We start from the raw sequence: 27,959 nt of genomic DNA on the forward strand, positions 1-27,959 counted from the left end.
GTATAATGTATTTCTGTTTAATTTAATATAATTCGAAGAAAGAAGGCATGGTAGGAAGAATAATGGAATTCCTTGGAATTAAAACTGTATCATAGCCATTGATCATAGTCAGGTTCTGAGACTCTTGTACTGTATAAGGTAAACTCACTAAATAACGTTTTCTTTTGGATGGGACTACTGTACCAAGTAAGGAGATGCATTTTAAAAAGCATAACTGAAATGGGATTCTGTTGTTTTATCTTTTCATCTATCTATTTTTTTGATGATTATGTCCATTTCATTGAAATCATACACTTGACCACTGCTTGACCAAAGTCTATAGTGCCTTAATTATGTACACAATGTTATGTAGGTACAACAAACAACGGTGGAGGAAAGGGACATTACGTGGCGTTGTTTTTTCTGTACGTAAGAAGTACTATTGCATGGCTGTGGTATTGAAATGCATGCACTAAACTGCGCAGTGGTGCGCAATATTAATCCTACCCAATTCGTGGACGTGAAGACGTGTACGCGTGTGTACGAGTGACGTAATCTGCGGAACCGGATTGTCCTCGGAGCAAGCATTTTCATTTTTCTAAACATGTATCACAAAATGATGATACGGGCAAGGATACATTTTCCATAGGCAGAGCAGGTAATTAAGATCACACTTTCCAATAAAGTCGTTAATATTTATTCTAATTTCGGACTAAACGTCAACTAGCTTTGTGATACAACTTGGCCTCATCCTTCGGTCGCAATACTGTCTGTACACAGTTCACAAGTGTCTAGACAATTATATTTCTGGCTGTTATATTTCTAGAACAGCTCACTGACATAGTCGAAAAACTATTGATGAGAACATGTTTTGATTAGCAAATATACACGATAAACATATTTTTCCATTCATAGATATTCATAGATAGGTAGGTAGTAAGCCTTTTGCTAGCTCTAGCTCCCTCACAGTTTTCATTTCTGACTGCATGCATTCCCAAGTCAACATACCTTTGACACCAACATTTAAGTGCTTGATCAGTAACTTGTTATTGTCTTGTCATTTTGGAATTAGTGCCATAGTTTGGATGCCTACAGCATGAAGGATCAGATTAACCTACTGACAAACTTGTGTATTTGAAGGTTTCTTTTCCACACAGAATACCATATCGTATGTCTATGAGCTCAGGTTTCGTGTTTGATGCTCAAGTGTAGGCCTAAGGGTTTAATAAATGCAGAATATAGCCAGCTCTACCGTAGTAGCACCTTGTACTTTAGCAGGACAAATAAAGAATACTAAACTACACACAAGCTAACCACCCTCTCTTGAATTGCTTGCAAATGTTTGACCAACTATATTTGTTGACAAACCCTAAGCCTAAGCCTTTCAGCCTTTCTGAAATTGCACTTGTATCAGTGCCACTGTTGCCTTACAGTCTGAGGATTGCCACTCAATAGCTAGAAAACATTTCCAAGCTTAATGCTGTATAGTTGCCGGGTGAGAGGGGGCAGTGGCCCCCCAAGGTGATAGACATGCTTGAAATGATACCAGAGCTAGCAGTGGGGTGGGCATGGGGTGGTCAGGAAGGAATTTCATACCAATTATAAATAGCAACAGTTAGAAGATCAACAGGGTGGAAGGGTGGGGTACCATTGACCCGTTTAGTTTGTAAGTCAACACCATAGACTGTGGTCAACACTCAACTGCAACTGAGAGACGGTGGACCCAACATTCTCTCCTTCAGCTTTGCTTGGACTTAAAGTTTGTATTTGTATTTTCATGTATTGCAACAAGGAAGATCAGAAGGGAAAAGATGAGAGTAAGTGTTTAATGTAGAGAGTTTTGTAAGTCTGTTTATGAGTTTGATGTGTTCGGTCGTTGGAAAACTTGAGTTTTTTAAAATCCTTTAACCTTCCCCCTCTCAACATATTTTTCTTTTGCCTTCTGTCCTTTACCCTCAGCTCTCAGTCTTTTACACTAAAGAGATCTCTTACATTTGTTTTGCCAATGGCATGTATCAATTTGTGTTGTGGTTAAGAGTTTCTGAGATTAGATTTGGCCAACTGCATCTGTAGAATTCATAGGCATTAGCCTAAGTCCATAGCTTGCTGAAACCTTCTGAGAAGAAACCCAAGTACGAGATTTCATGTGACTTAGCTAGTTTTGAATGAGTTCACCATGTGTTTCCAGAGCAATTAGGAAAAATAAGACTGAAAGGGGAGTAGTGTGTTGTTGTCAAACTTGAATTTTAAGCAGTTTTTGTGTGGCCCATTTCCTTGTAACTCTTGTCAGGGTTTGAAGTAATTTTTCAGTATGTTTGTTTACACACTCTCTTAAAGCTCCAGAGTAAACATGTCCAGATACAGCATCAGAAATTTTACTGTGGACTTTACAAGCTTGAGGGGTGGGCGGGGTGGGCGGGGGCGATTGTTGAACTGTTTCCCCTCTCCTTGGAGTAAGACACCTAGCAGTTTACTTATTTGTTGTTTCTCATTCTAATTTCACATCGCATTTCTGTTGCCCTGCATTTTTGTTCCCCTGTCATGCCTAATGAAGTACCTACTATGTTTCGTCTAACTGTGACATTGTTTTCCTAATCTGTGCAGGCCCGGTCAGGGAGATGACCAAAGAGGATGTCCCAGAGTATTCGGAGGGCCACACACACCTGAGCAGGCTCCATGGGCTCTCGCATGGTGTAGAACGTCCTGTCATCCACCAGGTGGCATCAGCCCCTATGCCCTCCGACTGTGGTAAGGATAAACACATCAAAGGGGGCCGTCTCCACAGTATTTAACAGGACTGTCGTTTCTTTTCGCTCTGGCCCTGATTCAGCACACCTGATTGTGATAGCCTGATCAGCTGTCGGATAAGCAGAAGGAGGTTAGATAGGGGTCAGAGCAGCACCTAGCTTCCTCACGTTCTCTCCTGCCGTTAGGGACTCCTAAAAGAAAAAGGGGCAGGTGCGTCACCTCCGAGCCTAAAGTCCAGTTTCTCCCGATCGCAGCGTGTGTGGCGGTTTGATTCGCCCTCTGACAGAATGCGCTGCCCTTTTTATTCTCTCCTTCAGCGCTTGGTGTTTTCGTTCAGCCACGTTATATGTTGACCTGCCACAGTTTTCATAATGAACCTTAAAATATTTGTTGGACTCGGGGTGCCCCCCGGTGGCTCACGGGGTGGAGCGTGTGCACGGTCGCCACGCAAGGCGTCATGCGTCCCCCCCCGATACACACACACACACACTGGATTAGCAGGGCGGTTGATTCACAGAAGCATATGGGGAATGATAGATCAACACCGCATGGCTCACACGTCATGTCATCCGTCTGCTCTCTCTGTCTCTCACACACACGCTCTCAGACACGATTTGTATGCGCCTTCAAACAGCTCACTAGAACTTCTGTGAAAACGACACTCTTTTCCACAAGCTGACCTTAAGTTGTCATTGTAACCCTTGTGATGAATGGCACTCATCTAAGTCAAGAAAGAAGCCATATGCAAACACAGTGTCCTTTTGGGCTGTAATTGGATAGCTACAAAAAAAAATTGTAATTAAAGTGAGCTATGGAAGACACGCTCTGTTGAAAATTCAGCTCATTTTCTCTGCATCGATTTGTCCTAATCTTAGCTCCAGACACCTTTGTGCTTCAGATTCGCCTAATTTCCCCCAAAAAGTTATGTTGCTGCTGGGCATAAATTGATCTCGATTCATGTTGATCAGACTACTATTGTGATCAAAATCCCCAATTATTCTCCAACAAAGCCCCATGACATGCCACATTTTGAACAGGCAACTACATTGAGTGTTGTACTGTATTTGCCATGATAAATAAATGTGGACATTAGCGACACGCTCTATTGAAATTGTTTGAGATTCTGCACAACTTAGGTTATATTCCTTGTTTCAGAGTTCTCATTCTTTGACCCCAGCGAACCCCAGTGCAGAGAGGTTCTGTTGGACCCAAGCACCTCTGTGCCGGAGCTGTTTGCTGTGCTCAGGCAGTGGGTGCCTCAGGTCCAGAAAAACATCGACCTCATCGGAAATGAGGTGACCCCTCCATATCCAATTATGTTTGAGTTGGCTCTCTAGCTCTCTAGTTTAAAACAAACATGTAACATTTTGCCCATCAGAGCTGTTTGTAAGAAACTCACAAAACAGCTGGATGGAACCTTTTGGAACAGCCTGTGTTTAAGGCCTACATTTAACACACACGCAAACACATTTGTGGGGGCTTTTAATCCCAGGTTTTAACTGCTCACATGCTGTCAACACAAAACGACAGTTAATATCATTAGAGACAAATGGGTAATCCCCCAAACTTTGTAAAACGGCTTTAAGTTCCTCACAGGAGAACTCAGCAAACAGACTGGTTTAGAACTTCCATAGAGTATCTGTTAACATATCTTTTTGGCATATGCTGTTAACATATCTTTTTGGCATATACTGTAACATGCACTTCCAGTTATTTGCACTGATACAGTTGCATCACTGAATACAATTGGGCTTGAGCTATTTTCTCGTGGAGATTCATTCAATATAATAGCAGACCTCTGTCTGGTCCCCTGCTTGCAATTGATCTTGCTTATTATTGTGTACAATCTGCATCATGACCGATCGTTTTGAATTGTTTTGAACTTTGAAACACTTTTAAAGACTCATTAACAACTAACATACTGTAAATTACTGTTATAACTTACATCTTGTGAACTTTTCTAATACAATTGTTCCCCCGTGTAGATTCTGAAGAGAGGGTGTGGCGTGAACGACCGCGATGGCCTGACAGACATGAGCCTGCTGCACTACTGCTGCAAGGCTGGGGCACCCGGGATTGGTGAGTAGAGGGCTGTGTGTGTGTGTGTGTGTGCGCACAGAGAAAGAGAGAGAGAAAGAGAGAATGTAACACATCGCTTTACACATTTTGCTCGTCTTTTGATCATTGAAATCATTCCGGTTGCCTCTGCTGCAGGCGACGCGCACACGGCGGCCTCCTTCGCTCGCCAGCTGCTGTCCCGGGGCGCTGAGCCAGGGCTGCGGTCGCGCTGGACCAACATGAGCGCCCTACACTACGCCGCCTATTTTGACGTCCCCCAGCTCATCAGGGTGGTGCTGCAGGCCTCACAACCGGGTGGTGAGGAGAGGGAGTGTTGGATTGAGGGAGAGCTACGAGCTTCTTTTTTTTTTTAAGAAAGGGGAGGAGGGGGAAGGTGAAGAGATTGGGGGAGTAAAGATGGAGAGGGAGCAGGTTGAAGTGATTTGTGTGGGAAGAGAAATGCATTCTGGGGAAGGCAGATATGGGAGCAACGATGGGTAGATAGGACCCCAGAGAAAGTAGTGACATTGGGAGTAGACAAGGACTGAGATAAGGGAACAGAACCCCCCCCCCCCCTCCCCCCACTAATTTTAGCCTGTCACCTGGACTTTAAATCAACTATATATATAATACCCATGGAATTGTCCAACTATCTTTGTCCAACTTTCTCTCCTTTTTTTTGGTTGTTGCCTGGAATCTTTTCAGAAGTGGATGCAACCTGCAGTGACTTTGACTTTGGCACCGCCCTGCATATCGCCGCGTCCAACCTCTGCGTCTCCGCCGTCAAGTGCCTCCTAGAGTCGGGAGCCAACCCTGCTTTCAGGGTACGTGTCCCCGCATGCCTCCAACACCCTCCTCCCACGACCCTCACTCCTCTGCAAAGCTGCAAAGAAAATCACTCAAATCAGAAACCTTGTGGAACCATGCTGCAGAAGCATTGTCATTGTCAGACCATAGCCAAGTTATTATCCTCATTGCATATCTAGGCGCAAAGAGTGTACCACACAGTAGTAGTATTACACAGCGCGGCTATACCCTGAAATAAATCCTGTTAACTTATTCCCCCCCCCCCCCCCCCCCCCCCCCCCCAAGTGTAGAGCCAACCTTGTCCTAAAGGTCTTCACTGTGACGTGTGACATGCGACGTGTCGAGTATGTCGTTGTACGTGTCGTACTTTGATGGGCATGAAGCCGTAAAGCACCCGTGCGTCCCGGAAATGTCCGGAATGTGCCGCCTGTGAGGTGGTCCGTCATCGCCCGGTCGTGCCGAATGAAACACCGCGAGGGCAAGGGGAGGAGAAAGCAGGACATTGACAAAGTAGGCCGGGCAAGAACGTGCCGCCGCAATCTGATTTATAGTTGCGTTCTGTTGAGCATGCTCAACACAACCCACACGCTCCTCCACTGGATTTACTTCTGTGCGCGCACGCACGCATGCACAGACGCATGCTCGCACGTACACACACACACACACACACAGTCAGTTCAATCCTCATAAAGGGGTCTACACACCCCCCTTTACTTTCTCTCTGTTCATACTTGCAGATGAAAGTATGCGTGACACAATGCGACACTCCCACCGCCTCTCCCCTCTGAAAGATCTTTCCCCCCCACAGTGCATGCATCTCACTAGATCTACGCCCTGGGGCTTTGTACAAGTATGATGTAAAGGGACCCTCTGTCGAGTCAAAGCTCGTTCTTCAGCGATGGAGTCACACGCCCCTAACACGACTGCCACGCTTTTGTATTCCCTCCGTCCCATGGACCTCTCTGTCTCTCTCTCTCTCTCTCTGTCTCTCAGCAAATGAACCGTGCTCATTTATCTCTTTAAACTCACACTAACACTTTAAATTTCACACCCCCACAGAGCGCACAAAGAAGAATTGGATGCCTAGAGGTTGTAAAATGAGCAAGCGGGCAGATGGTGCTGAGTACTGGGCTTATTGACGTTGTTAGCCCTCTTAAGTCGGTTGGGTATTGACCACGATGTTGACGGCCGTTTACGTGTTCCAGACTTGTTACGGGCAACCGCAATGACTCCTGGACCCTCACAGCTTATAGCTATCAAGATTTATCACATCATATCTCCATGAATGTGCTTGATATAGTATAGAATGGGTGCATAGACCTTCACAAATGACTATTCAGCGACACTACATTACGGTTACATTAGCTACCACAATGCAGTACCTGTAGTCAATATTCAGTCACAGTGTAGTTGTACACCTTGTTAGAGCTTAGCGATACAAGTTATTACCCAAATAAAACTAACATTTATCTTGTTTTGGTAACGCAACCTACCTATTACACCCCTCCCCCATACTGTGCTTTCTTATACTTTTAAAATAACCTTTACCACTAACACTTAATATGGTACCATTTAAGTGTATTGCAGTTTCTATGTACCTAAAAAAAAAAAACGATTTCTTATGAGGTACATGGTAGTAATGTAACCTTCATGTCAAGTGTTGCCCGACTTTTCTCTAGAACACTCTAAGTGAACGTTGATGGTGATCATCATAAGCCTCGGGTTGGCTGAGCAATGTTATGATGCTGCGGTGACTCCATAATGATTGACAGCTGTCCTTGATGTTGGAGGATATCTTGATGTGACAGCCAATAGCCTATAAGAACTTCAGCAGCACTGTGTAGGAGAGTCAGACATTGCACAACTGATTTGCAAGGGGTTTGTGGGTTTTGTAATTTTAAATATAGATTTTCCCTAAAAGCGAATTCAGAACAGATTCTCAGCTGCAGCACACCCAAGGTTACCCGATTTCAGTGGTTTTGTTTTTCCTTGGGGGTTTGAATAACCTCAGACTAACCCTGTTATGAAGTACTTTACTTGACGCAATAACATAAAAAAAATTGAATGAGGTGACATTACATTGATTTGGCTGAGACCTGTGTGAACAGCAGCACTTGAAACTAAAAGAAATTGCATCGTTCAAGCATTTTAGACTTGTCTGAAGTCTTTTTAGATTCACTTTATCTCTTTTTTTTTCTCCTGCACATCACATTTCCCATTTGTGTATTTTCCGACTCAGTTGGCACAGAACACCATAAACGGGCATTTGTCTGGAATACCAATAACTCCGACGTGAGTTGAATGGCCTTCCGGTGTCAGCTGTAGTCTTCGCTTCACACTGTGGCCTTGGGAGTTTTCTTCCTCCCACATACACATCACACCCAATGCAAAACCGCTCTCTCATTTAGTTTCTTGACTTTTACCTTGAAAATTAGTAATTTTCACTTGGTGAAAGTGCCAGAGTTCTCTTTTCTTATACAATATTTGCATCTGTTCAACAACTCCTCCCTCCTCTGTGTACATTCTTTAATTAACCAACCACTTGAGGGCAGCATTGCTCTATCACTATATGGACTGAGCAACTGTCACACCTAATCTCCAAGACAACAGAGATGTTATTTTGCTGCCTCTTTAGAGACACCTGTATTCAAGGACCTAGAATCTTACTCTGTAGTAGATGGTCTATCCATCACCAAGGCTGTGATTTGAGACCAAGATTCGGAAAGCACATGCAATGCATGTAAATTATTTTCCCCTTCTTTCTGAGCAAACACTGCTATAATCTTCCTGTTCCAACAGCCTGTGTAGTGTTGTTTTGCGGGGTAATTGCTACAGTTTTGCACTGTCAGTAATCAAGTTGAGAGAACCTTTTTCTCAAAAGATCCCTCTAGGCTCCAAACATAAGCCAGCAACGCAGGAGCGATTGAGGGTTTGGCTGGCTCACAGGATGAGGACATGTAAGGTAACCTCTGTGTGTGTGTGTGGGTGTGCGTGCGCGTGTGTGTGTGCGTGCACGCAAATATCAGTTTGCACTTTCCATCAAATGCTCAGCGTTCGAAGGAGGAAAAAAAAGCATGCTATAAAAGAAATGCACACAAATATATATTTTTTCAACGATGCTTCAGGAAAGTATCCAACAGGGGGCTTTTGGCAACTCTTTTGACAAAAGGCTGCCGCCTCACCGTTTTTACAGTGTTGTTTAGGGACTCTGCGTCAAAGGGCATCCACATCAGCCTCCTTGGTCAGCACTTCCCTCTGTCATCGTGGGGCCAGGGCCTTCCATCATCCGGAAGCTTCCGTAGGACGACCGTGGCGTCCCTCTCCGTCCTCCGTCGACATCATCCACGCCGTGAAAAATGATGAGATCTCTCTCAAGCCCCTCTTGACGAGGCTCGCTCCAGAGCAGGTCTCTCCTCTTTCCGCCTGATTCATTTGGCTCCACGGTCTCACTTGTGACTTCAGTGTCTCTTTGCGTTCTTTACGGCGTAGGTTTACCCTTTTCGTGTGGCTTGTGATGAGATGGATGAACAGCTTCATGCAGGCGGTCGCTAGCTTCTCAGCTCATAATGAGTCAAATGCTTTGATAGGAAAAAGAAAATTGTATTTCCAATCTACATATTTCTTCTATTATTTATTTTGGGGTTGATATGCTTTTCTAAGTTTTCTAAATGTCAACACATTGGGCATAGATACATGTGCTGGCAAGTCTGCTTAGCGACGACAGACGGGTTTCTTTTGCACAGGTGGCAATTCAAAGTCGATGTCGGCTCGCTTTAGCAGTGCAATAACATCCAAAACTTCTCAAACCTAACCGGAGCAAAAAAAAAAATTCACTTCTATTTCCAATCAAGTACAGAAGCTACTGTGGTATTTGCCAAGCAGTCAGTGTTTGAATGAAACAGGGCCAAGTTAGCTCTTACCATTGTAGGATAGATGGAGACAACATAATTGCAATACCATGACTCATCACTATTTGCTGTTGACACGAGGTTGCCCGCCATTGGCAAGTTCCTGCTATGAAAGGTTTGCGTTTGGTTGTGCGATTCGCCGCCCCAGCTAATGCAATCTGCTGCCCACCTACACTGCGGCCTTGAGCCTTCTGCAAATCGTATGATGTGAAATCATCCCTGTGCTTTCAAATGGAAGTTCTCCGGCAACTGACTTCATCACCTCCCCTGCCCCTCGACGCCGCTCTTGATCATTCAGCTCGTCGAAGACACTTGCACGCGCCGGTCGTCGGGCATTCTCTCAGCGTCTGGCGGAGCTTGCTGCTGGCACAGCCGATGCTGCACCTTTGACTGTCCCTCTGCAGGTGGTATAAACATGCTTTAATGAGGTTTCTTGCCCAGAATACGGTGCCTGGCAGTGATCAAGGGCTGTTTATGTGGCTGAAACCAAATCTTGCTTCTCAAGGACTGCTCTAAAAAACACCTGTCGGCTGTGAATAACAGTAATGCTACTGGGTGTCTGGGAAAATGCTAGAACTTTAAAAGTGGTCCAGTGGAAATTTTAAGGGTGATAAATCAACGTTTGGAATAGATTCCTGGTCACCCAGGTGTTCCTAGAGCCAATAAACATGGTCTCGGAAAAGGCTTGCTTTCACATAGCTTGGATTGCCATGGCGCTAATACCCTGCTCCTAGAAGGGATCTGTATTATCACACACGCTCATGTTCTGTTATCATCTGGAAGGGACTTACCACACTGAATAGGGATAGCAAATGTATTGCCGTTCTATTGACAAATGCTCACACACACACACGCAGTCTCTGAAGCAAAGTCACACTGCCTCCTGTCAGCAGAATGGCAGTGTGTCCATTAGTGCTGCGATACGTGTGCATTAGGGCAGAGCCAGTCTGGCAAGACAGCCCTTTTGACGATTCATCGAGAGCCGCTAGTTCGCCCCCCTGCAGCCGGGAGTGGGCCCCAATTACTCCCAGCGCCCCCCCTAAACGAGTTCCACTCGTCCATCACGCCTCCGCAGCCATCTCCCCCTCTTGTCTCGCTCTTTCCCTCTCTCACTTCCACTCTCTCTCCTCCTTCTCTCTCTCTCTCTCTCCCCCCCCTCCCCTGACACTTCCATCCCTCTGACTGCTCTCGTCTCTCCCAGACAGCATCGACTGTGAGCTACTCCACCACACTCCCAGTGTGCCTTTCACTGATGATGCTGCTCGGGATAACATTGATGGGGTTTGGTCTCGAGGGGGGGGGGGAGAGCGGATCAGACCAGCTCAGCGGGTCGAGAAACAACGGCCTTCCTCTAAAGCGACAGCAATCAAGTTTAGTTTATTTTTTTGCACGGCATATTGTAAAGAGCGAGTGGAGACAATTGGCAGTTGATCTCGACTTCCGAACCGTTTTTTCCTTGTTCTCTTCCCAGAACGAGAGGGGGCAGTGCCCGGCCGACGCCGTCCCCGAGCCCCTCGATATGCCCCTGGAGATGGCCGACGCCGCCGCCCTCGCCAAGGAGCTCCGCACCCTGCTGAGAGAAGCGCTGCCCAGGCCCTGTGCCCCCCTGCCCCTCACCCTGCCGGCACCAGGCCCCGGCAGCATCTCGGACAAGGCCAAGGCCCAGCTGGCCACGATGGGCCTCCGGCTGGGGGACCGCGTGGTCATCGCTGGCCAGAAGGTACTGTATGTGTTGGGGAAACGGGAGCAACGCGCTTTGTATAGGCAAAATATTTGTGACGGGATTTAACCGGGTGCAGAATATGTGCACTTTGGATGCAGGTCCACAGCAGCCCCCCCCCCCGTCTGGTTCAAGTACAACCCCACAGACACATTTTCAAAAGGTCAATCCTTCCTAGTCTACTCCTCTCTTAACTTCTGTGTTCCATTTTACAAAAGAAATACTGGCTCAGTAGCATTTCACTCTTTTTCAAGAAAGTAACCCCATTACATTACATTGTGAATTAACTCAACTGATCTTTCTTTCGTGGATCTCATACAGCTTGAAGTGCACAGAGTGAGTCAAGTGGAACATGATGCTTCGACATAACCATTCAATTGGGCTTCTGTTTTATGAGTGTGTAGTCAAAAGGGCAGATATTAAGTTGCAAATAGATCATATCCCAGGAAGTATAATTAGAGGTTGACATTCTTCGAGATATGTCCCCTGAGGATCAAGCCGCCCTGCTCTCATAATTGTGAATTTCTGTCCAGTCTTCGGCTGACTGAGATGTCTGGTGCTCAGATATCAGGGAGGGTACACAGTCAGGAACAGATGTGTGCAAATGTGGCATTTGTGCTCTGTAAAGGCTCCCAGTTTACTAGTTACCTTCACACATACTAACGTCGATGCAGATACAGACCTAACCCACCAGCCTACATGCGCGCACACACACACATGCACGGGGACAGGGGTGGCCAAAATAAGTCTTAAATAAATGATTGGTCCTCTCTGGGCCCGAAATAACCGAGGCGTGGAACGCCGCAGACAAACAAATCAAAACCCTGATAATCTCCTCCAGGGTTCTGGCTCAGGTCTGAGCCTTAATCTCGTCATAGTCCTGTTAAATTCAAATATTTTATATTGGTTACTTGCTTCTTCCTTTTTCGCTTGTTTGTGAAATTATTTTAAGATTCAACAAGAGGGTTTTTTGGTCGTGGTTCTGATTGGCGGGGTGGGGGGATGGTCTTTGTTGTCGTAAATGGGCAACACCGCACATGTTATCTCTAATGAAGGCATAATCACTTTGGCAGCGAACGGGGAGATAAGGAAACGATGAGGCGTGCATGTCGAGGGCATGCTGTCTCCTTAGGAGAGCCCCAGGACCATGAGTCTATCCTCAGCCTCCAGGCTGCTTTCTGCTGTCTTGTTTTGCTTCTGTTTCACTCTCAGGTTTCAGTTTGTGCTGTTGCAACTGAGTTCCCCTGCTAATCAACGACGTGCGTAACAGCTTTTGTGTGCATCCCAGGTGGGTACGTTACGGTTCTGCGGCAGCACTGAGTTCTCCGGCGGCCTCTGGGCCGGCGTGGAACTCGACCAGGCAGACGGGAAGAACGACGGCTCCGTCGCAGGAGTCCAGTACTTTACCTGCCGCCTCAAGCATGGTATGTCCCAGAATCACCCCCTCCCTCAAGCATGGTATGTCCCAGAATCACCCCCTCTCTCAAGCATGGTATGTCCCAGAATCACCCTCTCCCTCAAGCATGGTATGTCCCAGAATCACCCCCCCCCCCCCCCCCTCCCTCAAGCATGGTATGTCCCAGAATCCCCTCCCCCCCCCCCTCCTTCCACCAGCAAAGCCCGCTCATCCAAAATCAGTCCCACTTAACTTAATTCAATCCAAACACTCCAACCACCACAGACTCGATCCACCCTAGCCCCACCCCGTCTCTCCCATCCAACTTGATTAGGACATTATTGAATAAGGCGAGGTGCTCAGTGGTGTATGACGAGCTGCTGGCAACCTCTGTTCACCTTGCGAGAGTTGTGAGTGGGTTCGACGTTTCTAATGGTGGCCAAATCTAGTGCTTGGCCCTCATTGACCCCTACGCTCCCCGGCCTTTAGAGCCTAAACGACTGTTAGCACTCTCCTCCCTCTATGGCCCTACATTCTCTATTTTCATCCTTTTTCTTTCGTGTTTTTTTTTCTTTTTGTTTATCTTTCTCTCCCACACTCTAACGGTCTATCTCACTTTATTCTGTCTCTTATATCTATCTCTCCTTCTTTGTTGCTGGCTCGCTACCTCATTTGACCTCCTCGATTCTCTCTTTTTTCTCCTTGCACACGTTGTTTCGCCTCCGCAGGGATTTTCGCTCCCCTGTCCAAGATCAGCAAACCCCTGGAGCGACGCAAAACCAACCCCCCGAAGAACCCCGTGCCGGCCCCTCGCCGCGTCGACCTGTCGCGTCTCCCCTCCAAGATGAACACAGGTAAGACTTCACCCCCCGCAACAAAAGACCAAACATATGCGTTGCGGTGGCAATGAGCAAAATGGCTTTGCATTCATTGGTGTGGAGGGAGCATTAATATGTATGGCTAGCTTATTGGGATAATGGATTTTCACAAGCCCCCCCCCCCCCCCCCCCCAAGGGAACAGAAAAGAATGAACCTGTCCCTGTTACATATCTGGTAGGGATGAAAAACGTCCGTCTTTGAGTTCACGAAGTAGACCCTCATGCCTCGGGGCCTAGAAGGTGGAGAGAGGAAGTGAGTTAGTGCCGAAAAAAAGATGGAGAGCGGCTTTGAGGGAGACAAGGAACAGAGGGGGGACCCATTTTCCACGTGTCATAGCTTATCTCATTACGCACACCCCTCAAGGACCTGTTTTCCGGAGACCAGCGCACATTAATGCATTATTAGAGACCACATATCACTTCGGAAGAGTAGAACAACAGCATATAAACCCCTCCCCCCCCCATCCTTGCGCAAACACACAGTAGTAATGACATTAGGTTTTGATGCTATGTCTGAAACTCCTTAATGGGGGGCCTCTGCCAGGGGAGACACAGTACCGTTATGTGTTCACTCAGAGGTGTCCGGGGGACACGACCGACGGTATCGTTAATGACGAAGCCCTGCTTCTCCATTTCCCCACTGCTCTAGGCCTGCCAGGGCGGGCGGACCGTAGGTAAGAGGGGACCAGCCGTATTAATACCCCGCCCCGCACGTCACACTGTGCTCCCCCTTCTGTTTGGACTCCTGAGGGAACTGCCAGGAAATGATTTAACCCGTTTGTTATCAAAATGGGAGACGGCGCACATTTACGAATGCTGAAACATGGTTAGTGAGAGCAGCTGATGGTGATGATGGTGACGAGGCTCCACAGAGCGATGACTCTGCTGCAGGTGTCGGCAGCCCCCATTACACACACACACACACACACAGTGTTGTTCCAATTCCTTTCCGTCAGCCATAATATCCTAGGGAAAATCCCAACGGATGAGGACTACTTTGAAACTTTTCCAGTCCTCCGACTTGTAACATGAGTCATCGACACACTAATGCCAACCCGGACGTGACCAATCAAGTGGTGTTGGTGGTTTGGGTGACTAAGCACAAATCTCACGAGATAAACACAGACATGAATTAACACCCCACCTTCTGGGCTCATTGTTTGGTGAAGGAAGTGAAATTGACTTCTCGCTACCAGGGCAAAAGCTTTCCTTTTAAGTCTAGAAGTAGGGCTATCATTCTGTGCCCTTGGGAGGCCACTTGATTCAGACGTGACAAGAATAGTTGACCCCCGGAGTGCCCCGTCGAATACCGCCAGCTACCTTGATTGATCGTACAATTAAGCAGGTTTAATAACCGTCCCGTGGACGACCTGCGTAGCTCGGCAGCCATTCATCACAAAGTGTGATGTGGCCTCCGTGCATGTTGCGTGTCTGCTAGGAGCAATTCATTTTGGGCGGGGATGGAATCGAGACGACCACAGACCTCTGCTTTCCAGCGCCGTCTCCTTTGGTCTTCCCTGATTTGGACACAGTCTTACCTCAGGTTCATCTGCAAGTTGCGCTGGCTTTTTTTCTTTTTTTTTTGCTGCAAAAATCACCTGTCTCTCTAAACCAGGAGAGACAGATTCCAGAGACCGCAAAGGCTGGCCCCTATTAGAGTCATGTCTCCCCCAGCTCAGGCCTCAAAGGGCAGGTGGTCGCAACGAAGGCAGTCACAAAGCGACGGCGCTCGATCCCGAAGGCCACGGTCTTTACCGGAGCCTGTCACTTTGAGTCCTCTTCAGCTGGTGCAGCAGGTAGATAGGGCCGGGAGGTCCAACAAAAAGCGAAAGGTCAGGCAACAAGAAACAGTTGGCATTCAGGGTTCTCCAAAGCTGCTGTTCTTTTTTTCCTCCGAGTTCAAAAGCAAGGAAAAGTATTTACCCCTGAGTCATCGAAAGGGGAAATAAAACGGCAATCAATAATCAACCCAATTTGACTTCAGGATTTTAAATGGGTCAGCTCTTCTTTGGGGTGTTATATGATAATGTTCTTAATGGCATACAAATGAGGCTACTGTAATTTTCTTGCTGCTTGTCTGGCAGATTAGTTTTACTGCTGTTTCGAATTTATTGTCTGACTGTCTGAGCTTTGGGCAGACACAGTAGGCTCTGCCACATTGCTCATAAAACTTATCTTGGTAGAACCCAATGCTGATTAACACTGATATGTCAAACATTGCAAGTATTCATCTGTTGTCCCTTGAATATTTGAGAAATTCTGGGGATGAAAATAAATAAATAAAATTGAACAGTGTTTTCTTGTTTACATTACACCTTTTTTGTGATAAAAAGTAAATTATATATTTAAATTATTTATGGTAATGTTAATATTGTATAAAATTTGAATATCCTTTGCAAAAAATAAATGCTGGTAACACTTTAGTTGAAAAAGGTCTTCATAACACGTTACAAGCACATTTAAAGCACTTTGTCCTTGACAAAAAGGGTCAGTGCATGTTAAAACGTGTCAATGGCAGGTGTCATGACATGCTCATGACCAAAATATTTTCTTCCGATTACCTAAATATTTTCTGTCTCACAATGTGCAATAATGTAGTGACACAAAGTCATTGACTCAATTTTGGTAATTCAAAGATAGTGACATAAGATTGGGGGTCGTAATGCTTTACGTTCACGTCATAAACTCCAAATGTGTTCAGTCAAATAAAGTGACACAATCATGATTCTAAACGTTTGATTAAGTTGCATAAACAAAGTTTAAAATGCAATGAAATAAATGGTGCATTATTTGTCAAATCTTGTTGAGGCCAGTACGTTGAATGATTCAGTCGTTTACTTTGAAAGGTATTGATTTAGCGATTGCCTGTGTGCCAGAATAATGACAAAAGTTCCGCATGAATAGTTACCTGGTCACAGAGGCCTCTTTTGCTGTGAGAATTGCGGACCAAGACCAATTAATTTATTTAATCAATTAGTTTTCCAGAAAAACATACGCTTTTCTGCCTCCCTTTGATTGCTAGGCCTGTGAAGCCAGTTGAGACCAGCGAGGCTATGCGGTTTATTTGTTTCTGTGTGTCGGTTAATAACGATCCGCCATCAGCCCTGGGAGGCTCTCGGGTTCCAGCGTGGGAGCAGCTTTTTTGTCTGCACCTTGATTGGACCTCCACAAGGGCATTGTGACTCAGAGCAGACTCGCACCGACAGTCCAGACAGTACACTGCTCTTACTCCCTCCCCACCTCCCCCCCAATTGTGCTGCGATGTCACGGCACCCTTTCGTTTGACCTCCTCTCCATCTCTGAATGGTTTTCTCCCACGTCATTCTCCCCCATCGCCTCCCACATTTTGGCGTTTATTTCATTTGAGTTTTGGTTTTGGCTTTTCTCTTGTCTGCATTGACGTCCTTTCTTTCAATGTTATATATTAGTTCATTTCCATAAAAAATAATAATTGCTGTGCAGTTTTGGTGGACGGCACTCACAACCCCCCTGAGGCCGCGACAGGAACTGCAGTTATGGCTAACTGGGTTTCAATCCAATTTGAATGCTGACAATGGTGATGGGATGAGGTGCTCAAGGAACCAATGTCTGGACTAAGCTTGTCTGAGCTACCTGCATCTTATAATGTTGATATGTTCCATTTAAAGGCATGTTTGGACAATGGGATTTGGTATACTGGTTTGCCTATGTTGGTTACCTAAGTTATCTAAGTTTTGAGAGGAAAGCTAGCAAAGTAACTTCCTAGTGGCACCACAGTAAGTTTCACCGCAGCATTTCAGTTAGCACTTTAATAAAATCGGATCCATTTCACTTTATTTAGAATCAGAATCAGCAGCTGCCACCCAATACACCCAAAACATCTGCTGGTCTCCCATTATAATTATGATACTTATTAAGGATGTGTCTACATCCATATACTGTATGTGTGTTTAACTCAAAAAATCATTCACCACTCATGAAATCATTTTGCCTCGAATTTTAATCAATTACCCTCTCTTAGTCAAGCAATTATGGAACTTCTGGACTTTGAAGGTCTGAAAGTCAAAGCCTAATGAGGTCTTGTCTTCAAATAGACTCTTTAAGATCCAAACCGATAACACAGCACGTCCCCCCGTCTCCCCAGCTCGTTCCTTCAAGTCAGGGGTTCAGACGAGCCACGTTGGGGACAGCAGTGTGCTGTAGCAGTCCACTCCCTCTCCTGAGTGCGCACCAGCCACCATGAGTGTCAGCACGAGTCTGCTGAAGGACTGAGCTCATGGGGGTGTTTGGAGGAGTGTCACGATGGCGAGCGCATGCTGCAGTCTGCTCCTGTGTCTGGGCCTGAGAGGTCCACTGCTGTAGAAAACAGAAAATCCCCCCCCCCCCTCTGTCTCTACTTCCAAAAGTGGCTGCAGTGTGTGATCCATAGTTAGTGTCTGACGGATTTCAGACACAACCCCTCGAGGTCTTGATCCATACTTAGAGATTTTATTGCATTTTTCCCTCCGATTGTGTAGCAATGTATTGGCTGACTCCCCCCAACAAAAATGTTTTCCCTTCAGGTGCTCTCTCCCGCTCCCTGTCCTCCTCCTCCTCCTCGCTTGACTCGCGGCACGGCCACGGCACGCGTCCTTGTCCGGCGCCGCGGCAAAGACCCCCCGCAAGGCAGCGGAGGGAACGGCTCCCACCCAGCTCCACGGTCACCCCTCCTCCGCTTCCCCTGGCCCCTGGCACCACCTTCCTAGGTACGACGGCTCCGTCCCAATCACTTAGCTGCTTTCAGTCACACGCGTGCTTCATGGTAAGCATCTTAAATTAGTCGGCAATCAGCTCATCTATTCCGCTTTCTCTTCTGCCTCCGCTGCACAGCAACTGTCATAATCTGAAGGCAAGACCACCTACGTAGTCTGAAGTTGCTAACACTGTTGGAATAGAAAGTAATTAACTTCAACAAGCCACATTAAACCGCAGCAATATCGACCAGTGACATTTACATTCTAAACGATACACTGTAGATAATAAGGAACCAGTGTAGGTGGAAAAAGTAATCTGATTGAATGGCACGTTCGGTTAGATGAAAGTTTTATGGAGCTTAAAAGAGTAAAACCCCTGCTTGCCTCTTCCCTGTCCCAGTGTCGCGGAGCCGGACCCCCTCAGCCGGCAGCTCTGTGTGCGAGGGTCCCGAGGTGCGTCTGGGGGAGCGTGTGCTGGTGGTGGGCCAGAGGACCGGCGTGGTCCGATTCTACGGCAAGACCAGCTTCGCTCCTGGTGAGTGAAGCCCCTGGCACAAAGGGACCTAAACAGGAACCCTAACCCTTCTTAGGGCATGTCCAAGGCCTCATTCATTATAACGTGCCGTGTTCAGTGTGTAATTGTTAGTACTGAGTGTGGGGACAGATGGTGCAATGTTACGAAAGGTACAATGTTTCTTTTTATGTGTGTTAAGTTATTTTTCATATAGACACAAAATACTAACAATTGTTATCAAGTGTGGCGTATATACGTTCGGCGCGTCAGACTGAGCTTGCACGCTCGCATGTATAGTCAAAATCAAAGAGTTCACATCTAAACACCAAACAGGGGAGTCAGGTGGCTGAGCGGTTAGGGAATCGGGCTAGTAATCAGAAGGTTGCCGGATCGATTCCCCACCGTGCCAGATGACGTTGTGTCCTTGGGCAAGGCACTTCACCCTACTTGCCTCGGGGGGAATGTCCCTGTACTTACTGTAAGTCGCTCTGGATAAGAGCGTCTGCTAAATGACTAAATGTAATGTAAATGTAAACACTTCATTGAAGTTAAAGGCTTTACCCGATGATGTTGCACTTAAAAGGCATGGGGTATTATCAGTTCGCGAGTCACGTTCAATGTGTTTAACTGAACAAAGGTCCAACAGAAGTACATTATGGCCACTTAAGGTTAAGCAAACTTGGCAGCAGGGTTTGAGAGATTAAAGGTTGGACTTGAAAGCTCCATTGACCCTGAGACTTTCGGTTCGATGTGCATGCTCAATATGCTCCTTCATCTGAAGCACAGACCCATGAACGTGTGTATAGTGTTAGTGTTCATAAATGAGCAACCCATTGGGAATCATTCACCACTTTTTCCCATGCTTTCAATGAGCTTTGTCCCCTTGTTATACTCTGGGCACTATCAATGAGTAATCCCAGTCAAAGCAGGACTCGAGTGATTTGAGTACTAACGCATTCTGGACTTCTTGTGTGCCCTTTGAGTTGTGTGTGTCTTCCAGTCAGGGGGGGAGGGTATTGCATTTGTGATTAGAGCATTTGGACTGCAGGTCAAGAGGTCTCAGGGTCAAATATTCCCTGTGGTGTATGTCACTTTGGATGGAAGCATCTGCTAAACGAATACATCATTCTTAATATTCAGTGCGTGCACTTTGCTCACCATGGGAGAGAGAGAGAGAGACCGTGCATTTCACACGCGTCTTCTAAGCTAAGCTTGCTTCAGCTTCACATTGTGGCTCTTCTGTTAGGATCCTCAAGCCCAGCTGTCCTCTGAAAAGCCATTGAATAACCGCAGGGGAAAAAAAAATCTCAAACATGTTGTCATTTTCAAGGTGAAAACCATAGTAAAAAATAATCGCTTTCATTGTAAACGTTCCGTCTTTCCAGTAACTGTGTCTTTGAGAATATCACATCTTATATTCAGGGGAAGGCATGGATTTCTTTATTTTGTATATTTATGTTGTCTACATAACTGGCTGTAGTTGCATAGCAGCCATACAGTTCCATACAGACGGATGGTAAGATGGTCTATGAAGTGAAACTGAATGGAATTGTTGTATGTGACAGTTCCAAAGCGCCAAGGAGATGGTGTACGCTGTAGCATGTTCCATGCAATGTTGTTACTCTTATTTGGTAAGCGGTAATTTGGGGGAAAAACATTTTAATAACAAAAAATATGAAGTGACTTGTAAGTTGTTCAAACGTGTTAGGAGTGTATACGTTTGGACAATTCATCATCATATTCGGGCGACTGAATATATAATTTGAACAAGCACTTATTTAGCTTCACCGTGTTGAAAGTGGTTTTAATTACTTTGTTTGCTGAAAATAACCCAAAGAAATTCCCTCATACAAGCTACTTTTCAGCTACTTGTCAGTTAGACTTACAACTGTCTACATGGGAGAGGCTGGGTTGCATGTGAGCCAATTAAAGTAGGCTGGAGCAGAATGAGGCAGTATTGTTTAAATGTCCTAAAATGCGCTCCGATTACATTATCAATGTTTTGCCTCGCTCTGTTCACACACGCATGCACTTGTAAACCACAATGCTGAAATTAATTGGACGGAGTGAGGCAAACTTGAAATGTATTGAACAGCTTGTTTGAACATTTGACACTTACAATTAAAAACTAGTTTGCATGGGTACATTTCTTTTTTTTCAATAATTAACAAAGTCGCTAGGACAACTTATTATCTTGTTCAAACGAAACGTTCAAACCCTCAGTCCAAATGTGAAACATCATCAGAACGACACATTTGAACGACATACAGATCACTTTTGTTTTCGCTCTTCAATATTCAATTTGCCCTTCAGGGCTTCCGTAGAAATGTAGAAGAGCAACTGAAAACAGATTTAGCAGATTTGAGGCGACCCATGGCCTCCCATCCACACTGCACTCCCGGCCAGATATATATTTTTTGCACTCCGGACAGATTTTGACTGTCTGTCCATCCTCCCATCTGTCCATCTGTCCATCCTCCCGACCCTCAGGGTTCTGGCTGGGGGTCGAGCTGGACAAGCCCAGCGGGAAGAATGACGGCTCGGTTGGAGGTGTGTGCTACTTCACCTGCCCGCCCAAGCACGGCGTCTTCGCTCCTCCCTCACGTGTACAGAGGTGGGTATAGGCTTCCCAAGGGGAGCTAGCATGCTGATTTTTCATTTGAACTAGCAATATAAAATGAAAAAATACAAAAACTTGCATTGTATGTCACTTGCCAATGGAGAGAGAATATGCAGACAGGATGGAGCCATGTTTGGAAATGAAGTGCACATGGTGGTTTCCACCACTTTTCCCTGTGTCACGCCTGGGGTAGGAGGGGGAAGGAGTGCCAGATGGAACAGACCACCGGAAAGGCAGCCTTGCAGGGACACAAAATGAAACCAAACCTTTTATTTTGAAAAGCGGGACAAAAAAAGAGAATGTAATTAAGAAAAAAGCTTTCCAGATCTGAGGGGGTGGTGGTAGGGGGGAGAGATAGGGGAGAGAGACAGACGGAGAGAGGATTAAACATGGTCTGTGTGCTCCAGTACCTCCGTTCTGGAAGCTGGCTTTCTCTGGCTTTCTCTATAGTGCAGGTTTCCTCCTTTTCAACAACCTCTGCCATCCAATCTTCCAACCTCCTAGTTCCCTCTCCCCAGAAGAATGAGCTGTTGATCCTTATGGGGAGTTCCATTACCATCTGATTGGCTGTAGCTGGGCAGTGACCATGTGGCAAGGGTCAGCAGGTGGAAATACTCGCTGTTGATTACCTCACCCAGGCTCCTCCTCCACCACCTCCTGCTCTGGGCCCTTCCTCCACCACCTCCTGCTCTGGGCCCTTGCTCCACCACCTCCTGTCTGGGCCCTTCCTCCACCACCTCCTGTCTGGGCCCTTCCTCCACCACCTCCTGTCTGGGTCCTTCCTCCACCACCTCCTGTCTGGGCCCTTCCTCCACCACCTCCTGTCTGGGCCCTTCCTCCACCACCCCCTGCTCTGGGCCCTTCCTCCACCACCTCCTGTCTGGGCCCTTGCTCCACCACCTCCTGCTCCGGGTCCTTCCTCCACCACCTCCTGTCTGGGCCCTTCCTCCACCACCCCCTGCTCTGGGCCCTTCCTCCACCACCTCCTGCTCTGGGCCCTTCCTCCACCACCTCCTGTCTGGGCCCTTCCTCCTACACTGGGATACCGCAGCCCCTACAGACTCATTCTAAACTTTGTTAAACAGTCAAAGAGAGTTCCAAGGTTACTTAAATGTGCACCCATTCACGTGTTGCATTATGTCACTTTCCCCGTGTCAGAGAAGGGAGTTGGTTTTGTGATGCACCTGTGCATCATAAACAGTGTCTTTTAAACTGAAAAGATACAATGGTTGGATGCGTTTCCAGCCTGCCCACGTGCTGTTATCGGTCTATTCTACAAAACATATTTTCTAATTCCGATAGATCAGAGGGGTTCATTCCTCATGGCATCACGTGAACAAAGTGTTGACTCGACAGTGGTGCAAAGCTGCGGAAAGGCTTATTAGTAGATATCTCTTAATCCTTGAGATATGGGAAAGTAGATGGTAGCATTAATATTCACCAGCTAGCGAGGAAGAACAGGAGTCAAGGCGGACTGGGGAGAGAGTTTTGTTGTTGTGATGTTTTTCACCATTTACAACAAGCAGAGGCTGGGAGTACTGGGAGCAGCGAGGGTCTATAACACAACCCTCCACCTGAGAAACTTCATAAGCATGCTTGCCTCCTGGTAAGAGTAGGGCCAGTGACAAGCCAGTAGCATATTTATTTATGATAATGTCGAACATCCAAGAACAACGTAGGCTCGCCAAACTGCCCTGTCCTTCCATCTTGTCTCCCCCCTCCACCCCATTTGCTCTGTGATAAGAGGAGACGGATGAAGGACTGGCCTTCATTTTTCTCTCTCCCATCCCTCTTGCTTTTTTCTAATTAACCCAGGGGCCAAGAAGTAGGCTGTGCCAAGCAATCCTCTCCCTAATGAATGAATGCTCTCTCTCTCTATCTCTCTCCCTCACACACACACACCACTTTCTACGAAGCAGAGAGGCTTTTTCCAGCCATATACTCTCCCTCTTCTCTGCAGTTGTCAACAGCTATCAGGACCCATCAAGAAAACAAACAGCTTGGCACATTGTATTATACTTTTCAGTTTGGGTTTTTTCTCCCTCTGCTGCCTCCTCTAGCACCCACCCACCACTTGTTGTTTTACTCCCCCCAATGCTACCCCCCTTCTTGCAAACAAGGATATGGGTTTTTGGTCCTAATTTTTCTAAACTCGTCTGCCTCCATCGTAATGGCTTCCGAAGCTCAAACCATTATCACAGGCACACAGCAGCTTAGACAAACATCCATGCTGGACAGGTACTTTAAGCAGGGCCGTTGCAGTGTTTTTTTACTTCACTCTTTCCCTTTTTTATTTTTTTTATACATTTTTATTTATAAATGTAATACCCTTTTTCACCCACAGTAAGTTCACGGGAAAGGAAGGAGTGCCTTTCAGTTCTGGGTCAGGTTCAACTCCATTTCAATTCACTTTGCCTGAGAAGTTCTGGAAATACGTTGCCAATCAGTCAGTTAATTGGAGGAGAAAATGCCTTCTTAAATGAGACCCTCCTCTCTATTTCCAAAGCGACATTTGTATTCATTCGGAATGATGAACAATCTGCAGGTGAAATTGGATTAACCCCAACTTTTGACTCTTGACCAAGTCTTTGGGCTTTTCCACGGGCCATTTTCATATTTTTGTGAGAGAGTGTTGCTGCACACACCGTGTCTTGTAGGCTAAAAGACTTTGATGCGCTGTAACGTTTCTTTTCTCATGTCTCACACACAGAATCCATGGTTCTGTTGACTGCCTGTCTGAGCTGTCTTCTTCTCGGCTCAACAAGCCCTTCACCGGTGAGTTGAAGTTGAAAAAAAAACAATCCATGGGATAGGGTATGTCGTTGCCTGAAACTGTGTGAAAGGGCTCAGTTCTAGGTGTCTGTTATCTGTTTCTTGCGTGTCAACACCCCTCATTGGTGGGTTTATTTTGGATTTTACCTCAACATTTGTCTTCCTGTCTCTCAGGGATCCGTCGCAGTTTCAGCACGTCGTCAGCAATTGCCACACAGAAGGAGCCGCACAGGAAGAACCCTGTAAACAGGTGCCCTCCGCTCCTTTCACTTTTTCCCCCTCATTATTATTCTTCACATCCCTCCTCGCACATCTCCTACCCAATACTTTTCAGCTTTGTCCTAATCCCTAGGCTGGAGGTAAAATCAATACTGATAAGAACCAGCGGTATTAGTCAGCAAAATAATCATTTTGGAGAGTTGCCAACACATGATAGTGGTTTAATGATGATGAAAGGAGTCCAAGATAGGTACCCCCCTTCCCCAAGACCCCCCCCCCCATACTCTTTTCCTGTGCTTGTTCAGTCTCATTTTCTCTCTCATTCAAAACATTTTCTGCCACCCTATCTCTCGGTCCTCGCTCTCTCTTGCTTCACAAACCCCACATACATTCTCGTGACTTTTTTTTCTTCGTGTCTTCTCCTGCCCACTGCCATTTTGTTCACATTTCTACTCAGTTTCAATTGTACTTTTCCATTCCAGTCTCTGTATCTTGTACACAGATTTTTCTTGTCTCTCTCATTCTCGAGCTCACCGTGTGTTCTCCCCCCTCCCAGGACATTGTCCAAACCCCACCGTCGGCGTTGGAGCCCCCTGAGTGGTGGCAGCTGGGGCGCTGTGGGGAGCATCAAGGGCTCCGGCAGTGCCGCCTTCTCCACCACCGGCTCCTCCACGGGCTCCGATAGCGGCGTCCGCCTCCACCTCGGTATGCAGGTCCTGCTGACCAGCGCCAACGAGATGGCACTCATCCGTTACCTGGGCGCAGCCGACTTTGCCCCGGGCCTGTGGCTGGGCCTGGAGCTGAGGAGCTCCAAGGGGAAGAACGACGGCTCGGTGGGAGGGCGACGCTACTTCAGCTGCCGGCCCGGGCACGGGGTCCTCGTGCGGCCCAGCCGGGTGACCTACCGCGGCATCAACGGGGCGCGTCTGGTGGACGAGAACAGCTGAAAGCCACGGCCCTTCAGGCAGATCGGATACAGGGTGGATGGAAGGTTGTTGGAAAGCAGGTTTTTTGTCTTTTTTTGTTTTTTTGCATTTCTGTAATGTCCTAATAGATACTTTCCCATCTAGAGACTTGATAGACTTGAGAGTTGTGACTTTACAATACGATTCAGTTAAGTTGATGTGCTTACAGCCTACACTAACTACACATCGACTCTTTTTCACTCCTTTTGTTCTAGTTTTAACTGTTCTCATTGACGTGTGCACTTGAATTAATCATTTAGGCCTCTAGATTTGGCTTCGATCATAGTTTTGAAGCAGAAGAAGCACTTTGATTGTTCGCTGACAATATCTTGTTTTGGCAGGGCAGGAACGAAACTATTTTTATCAAGTCTTTGTAAGACACTAAATAAACTGCACTACTGTACAAAGTGTGCTCTGATGTCGGTCAGATGCACTGTATTTTCCTAGAGATGGAGAAGTGGAGGAGATGATACACATCTACTATTCTCACAGTTCCCTGAGCTTATTAGGTCTTACTTTCTCACTGAACCAAGATTACTTACCCAGTGAGCACTTTAGTTCAGATGATTGAAGTCGATTTGCTTTTATGAGGCGAGTTTTTGGTCACTGATGAAGCACTTTGGTCCCTCAGCAAAAATACATGCTTTGGCTCATCATACTTGTACATTTAGTGACTTCCAAAAATAAATAAATAAACATGCTGGTGCTATACTGTAAAATTGTGCCCTGATGCATGTTTGTCAGAATCTTTTACCGGGGCGTAGGTAGATTGAGCTGCTGTACCATGATGCCTGCTGTGCCATGGTACCCGAGATGTAATACAACATGATAGCGATTAGTTATATCAAAACATCAATTATCGTTTAAATCTGCTAGCAATACTGGCTAACCACATTGTCTATTTACTATCGTTTACAACGGTCTATTAAAAACGATGAAAGTGTGTTTACTTAAGAAAGCGCATGGCAGCCCGCCTAAACACCACACATTTTCTTTTAACTTCTGTCTGGGTAAGTCACTGAAAAACAAGGAGTTGATCAGATATGTGTGGGGGGGTATGTGTAACACCCTATTCAACAAAACCTGCATATGCCAGCCAATCAGAGGGGATAGACCACAACAGTCGTCCAGAAACTCAAGCTGAATAGCCAATCCCATGTACCATTGATCAATACTGCAATTGAAAGGCAGGTAGCCAGGCCCAAGGTTGTTTGAATTATCCGGCCAGAGGTGTTGAGATGAAAAACCGAAGGTTCTAAACGTAAAATCGATCACTTTCTGTGGACCATCTCAGAAACCAATTTCTGTAGCAGTCAGTGCCGTGACATTATTTATGGTCACTCCTGTGACAGGTATTTCTAAGATGGCCATACCTGTGATGTCATCATGAGCAGTCTCCATATTCGATATGATACACATCCAATAGCTGATCTCTTGTGCAGTACAAGTGATCTCAAGTTGCACTGGAAAGCTGGGTAGGACAAGTTATTTGCCCCTGGTACTGTACCAGGATTCCCGCGGGGACTTAAAAAGTCTGAACTTTACCCCCGATTCTGAACCCCCGATTATCATTGCATAATTCCCACTCTGTTTTTAACCAAACTAAACTAAAGAGAATCTTCCTGAGATTAACAAGCGTTTGGTGGAAAGGAGAGAGACGATATGTATAAAATTATGTGAAGGTGAAGTCCCACATCTCACAGGACCACAATGTAACTTTTAAGTTAAAATAAACTATTTAAAATTTGGATTTAAACCCAGGCTGTTGCGGTACTGCCCCAGCATGTCTGAAAGAGCATGCAGACTAACCCAGTGAGCTAACAGGGGAGCCCTGCTTTCTTCTGGTTTTCTGACACTCCAACTGCAGGTTGATACTAAATACCTGGAAAGACAGTTGGGAGAGGGGATCTGAACAGTCGGGGAGTGTGCTGCAGTTACAGGGATCTGGGCCCACGGATGTGTTTGGCACTATGCTCTGTGCTGGTTTTGAACCTAGGTTGTTGTGGTGTAGGCCCTTGTTCTCAACCCACTACACCACAGGTTTGGCAGTAGACTCAATGGTACACATGCTTACCCACTGAGCCACAGAGGTTTCCTGCAACGTTATTTTCTACAAGACAGTGTAATTGCCCTTATGACTTACTGAAACCTGCAGGAACCCTGTGTACATTTCAGTGTTGAGTTTTGATATGTTCATATGGAATTGTGTGTAAAATGAGAGGGTGTCAGTATGGAATACTTGCGCGTAGTTCAAAAGAGTATTTATAAACTACATAATGAATAAAGACTCTATTCTAATTTCTTTCATGTTTTTCTCTTCGTTTTTGTGGGTGTTCAACATCCCTTTACTATTGTTCAGTATTATAGTTGTTCAGAGGGAGATTTCTTAGGGGACAAAAACAAGCTAGTATAGAGTTGTTTGAAATTGTTGCACTTCACTGTACAAATACAAATGACGCCTTGGGGCCAAATTCAATCCAAAGGGTATTAGCAATGTTGAGGAATATTGAGCAACGTTAAGTAGTGGCAAGCTTTGTTTGCGCCACTACTTATGTCTTATTTTGAACGGAAACTGGAAGCCCAGATTTCAGAGTAAAGTATCAAAATGTCACGGCCTGTCCAATGCAACACATGTTCATTCTAAAGGAGGGCCATATGTAGCC

At 46.1% G+C, this 27,959-nt stretch overlaps 1 protein-coding gene across 4 annotated transcripts; it reads left to right on the forward strand.

The window, feature by feature from the left end:
* Positions 1-525: 525 nt before the first annotated feature.
* LOC124484091 (CAP-Gly domain-containing linker protein 4-like) lies at positions 526-27,598 on the forward strand. Of its 4 annotated transcripts, XM_047044836.1 has the most exons (16): positions 526-637; positions 1,772-1,796; positions 2,584-2,727; positions 3,883-4,022; positions 4,713-4,806; positions 4,942-5,103; positions 5,491-5,609; positions 10,972-11,220; positions 12,509-12,644; positions 13,345-13,470; positions 18,036-18,218; positions 18,607-18,741; positions 21,211-21,334; positions 24,051-24,115; positions 24,287-24,362; positions 24,888-27,598. In XM_047044836.1, the coding sequence occupies exons 3-16, from the start codon at positions 2,598-2,600 to the stop codon at positions 25,276-25,278; spliced, it is 2,130 nt and encodes a 709-aa protein (XP_046900792.1). In that variant the 5' UTR covers positions 526-637; positions 1,772-1,796; positions 2,584-2,597; the 3' UTR covers positions 25,279-27,598. The 4 variants fall into 4 exon arrangements, with proteins under 4 accessions (XP_046900792.1, XP_046900783.1, XP_046900774.1 ...); XM_047044827.1 differs by lacking the exon at positions 1,772-1,796; XM_047044818.1 differs by lacking the exon at positions 526-637 and having other exon boundaries at positions 1,656-1,796; positions 5,494-5,609.
* The last annotated feature ends 361 nt before the right edge of the window (positions 27,599-27,959 follow it).

The sequence above is a fragment of the Hypomesus transpacificus genome, chromosome 3, assembly GCF_021917145.1.
Source record: "Hypomesus transpacificus isolate Combined female chromosome 3, fHypTra1, whole genome shotgun sequence".
Lineage (NCBI taxonomy): Eukaryota > Metazoa > Chordata > Actinopteri > Osmeriformes > Osmeridae > Hypomesus > Hypomesus transpacificus.

Bases quoted from the DNA above. Each gene is read 5' to 3' on its own strand.
- LOC124484091 (XM_047044811.1), top strand. From the start codon at position 1,757: ATGTATTGCAACAAGGAAGATCAGAAGGGAAAAGATGAGA. The intron at 2,728-3,882 runs GTAAGGATAAAC...TCCTTGTTTCAG, and splicing joins CCCTATGCCCTCCGACTGTG to AGTTCTCATTCTTTGACCCC. The intron at 13,471-18,035 runs GTAAGACTTCAC...TTTTCCCTTCAG, and splicing joins CCCCTCCAAGATGAACACAG to GTGCTCTCTCCCGCTCCCTG.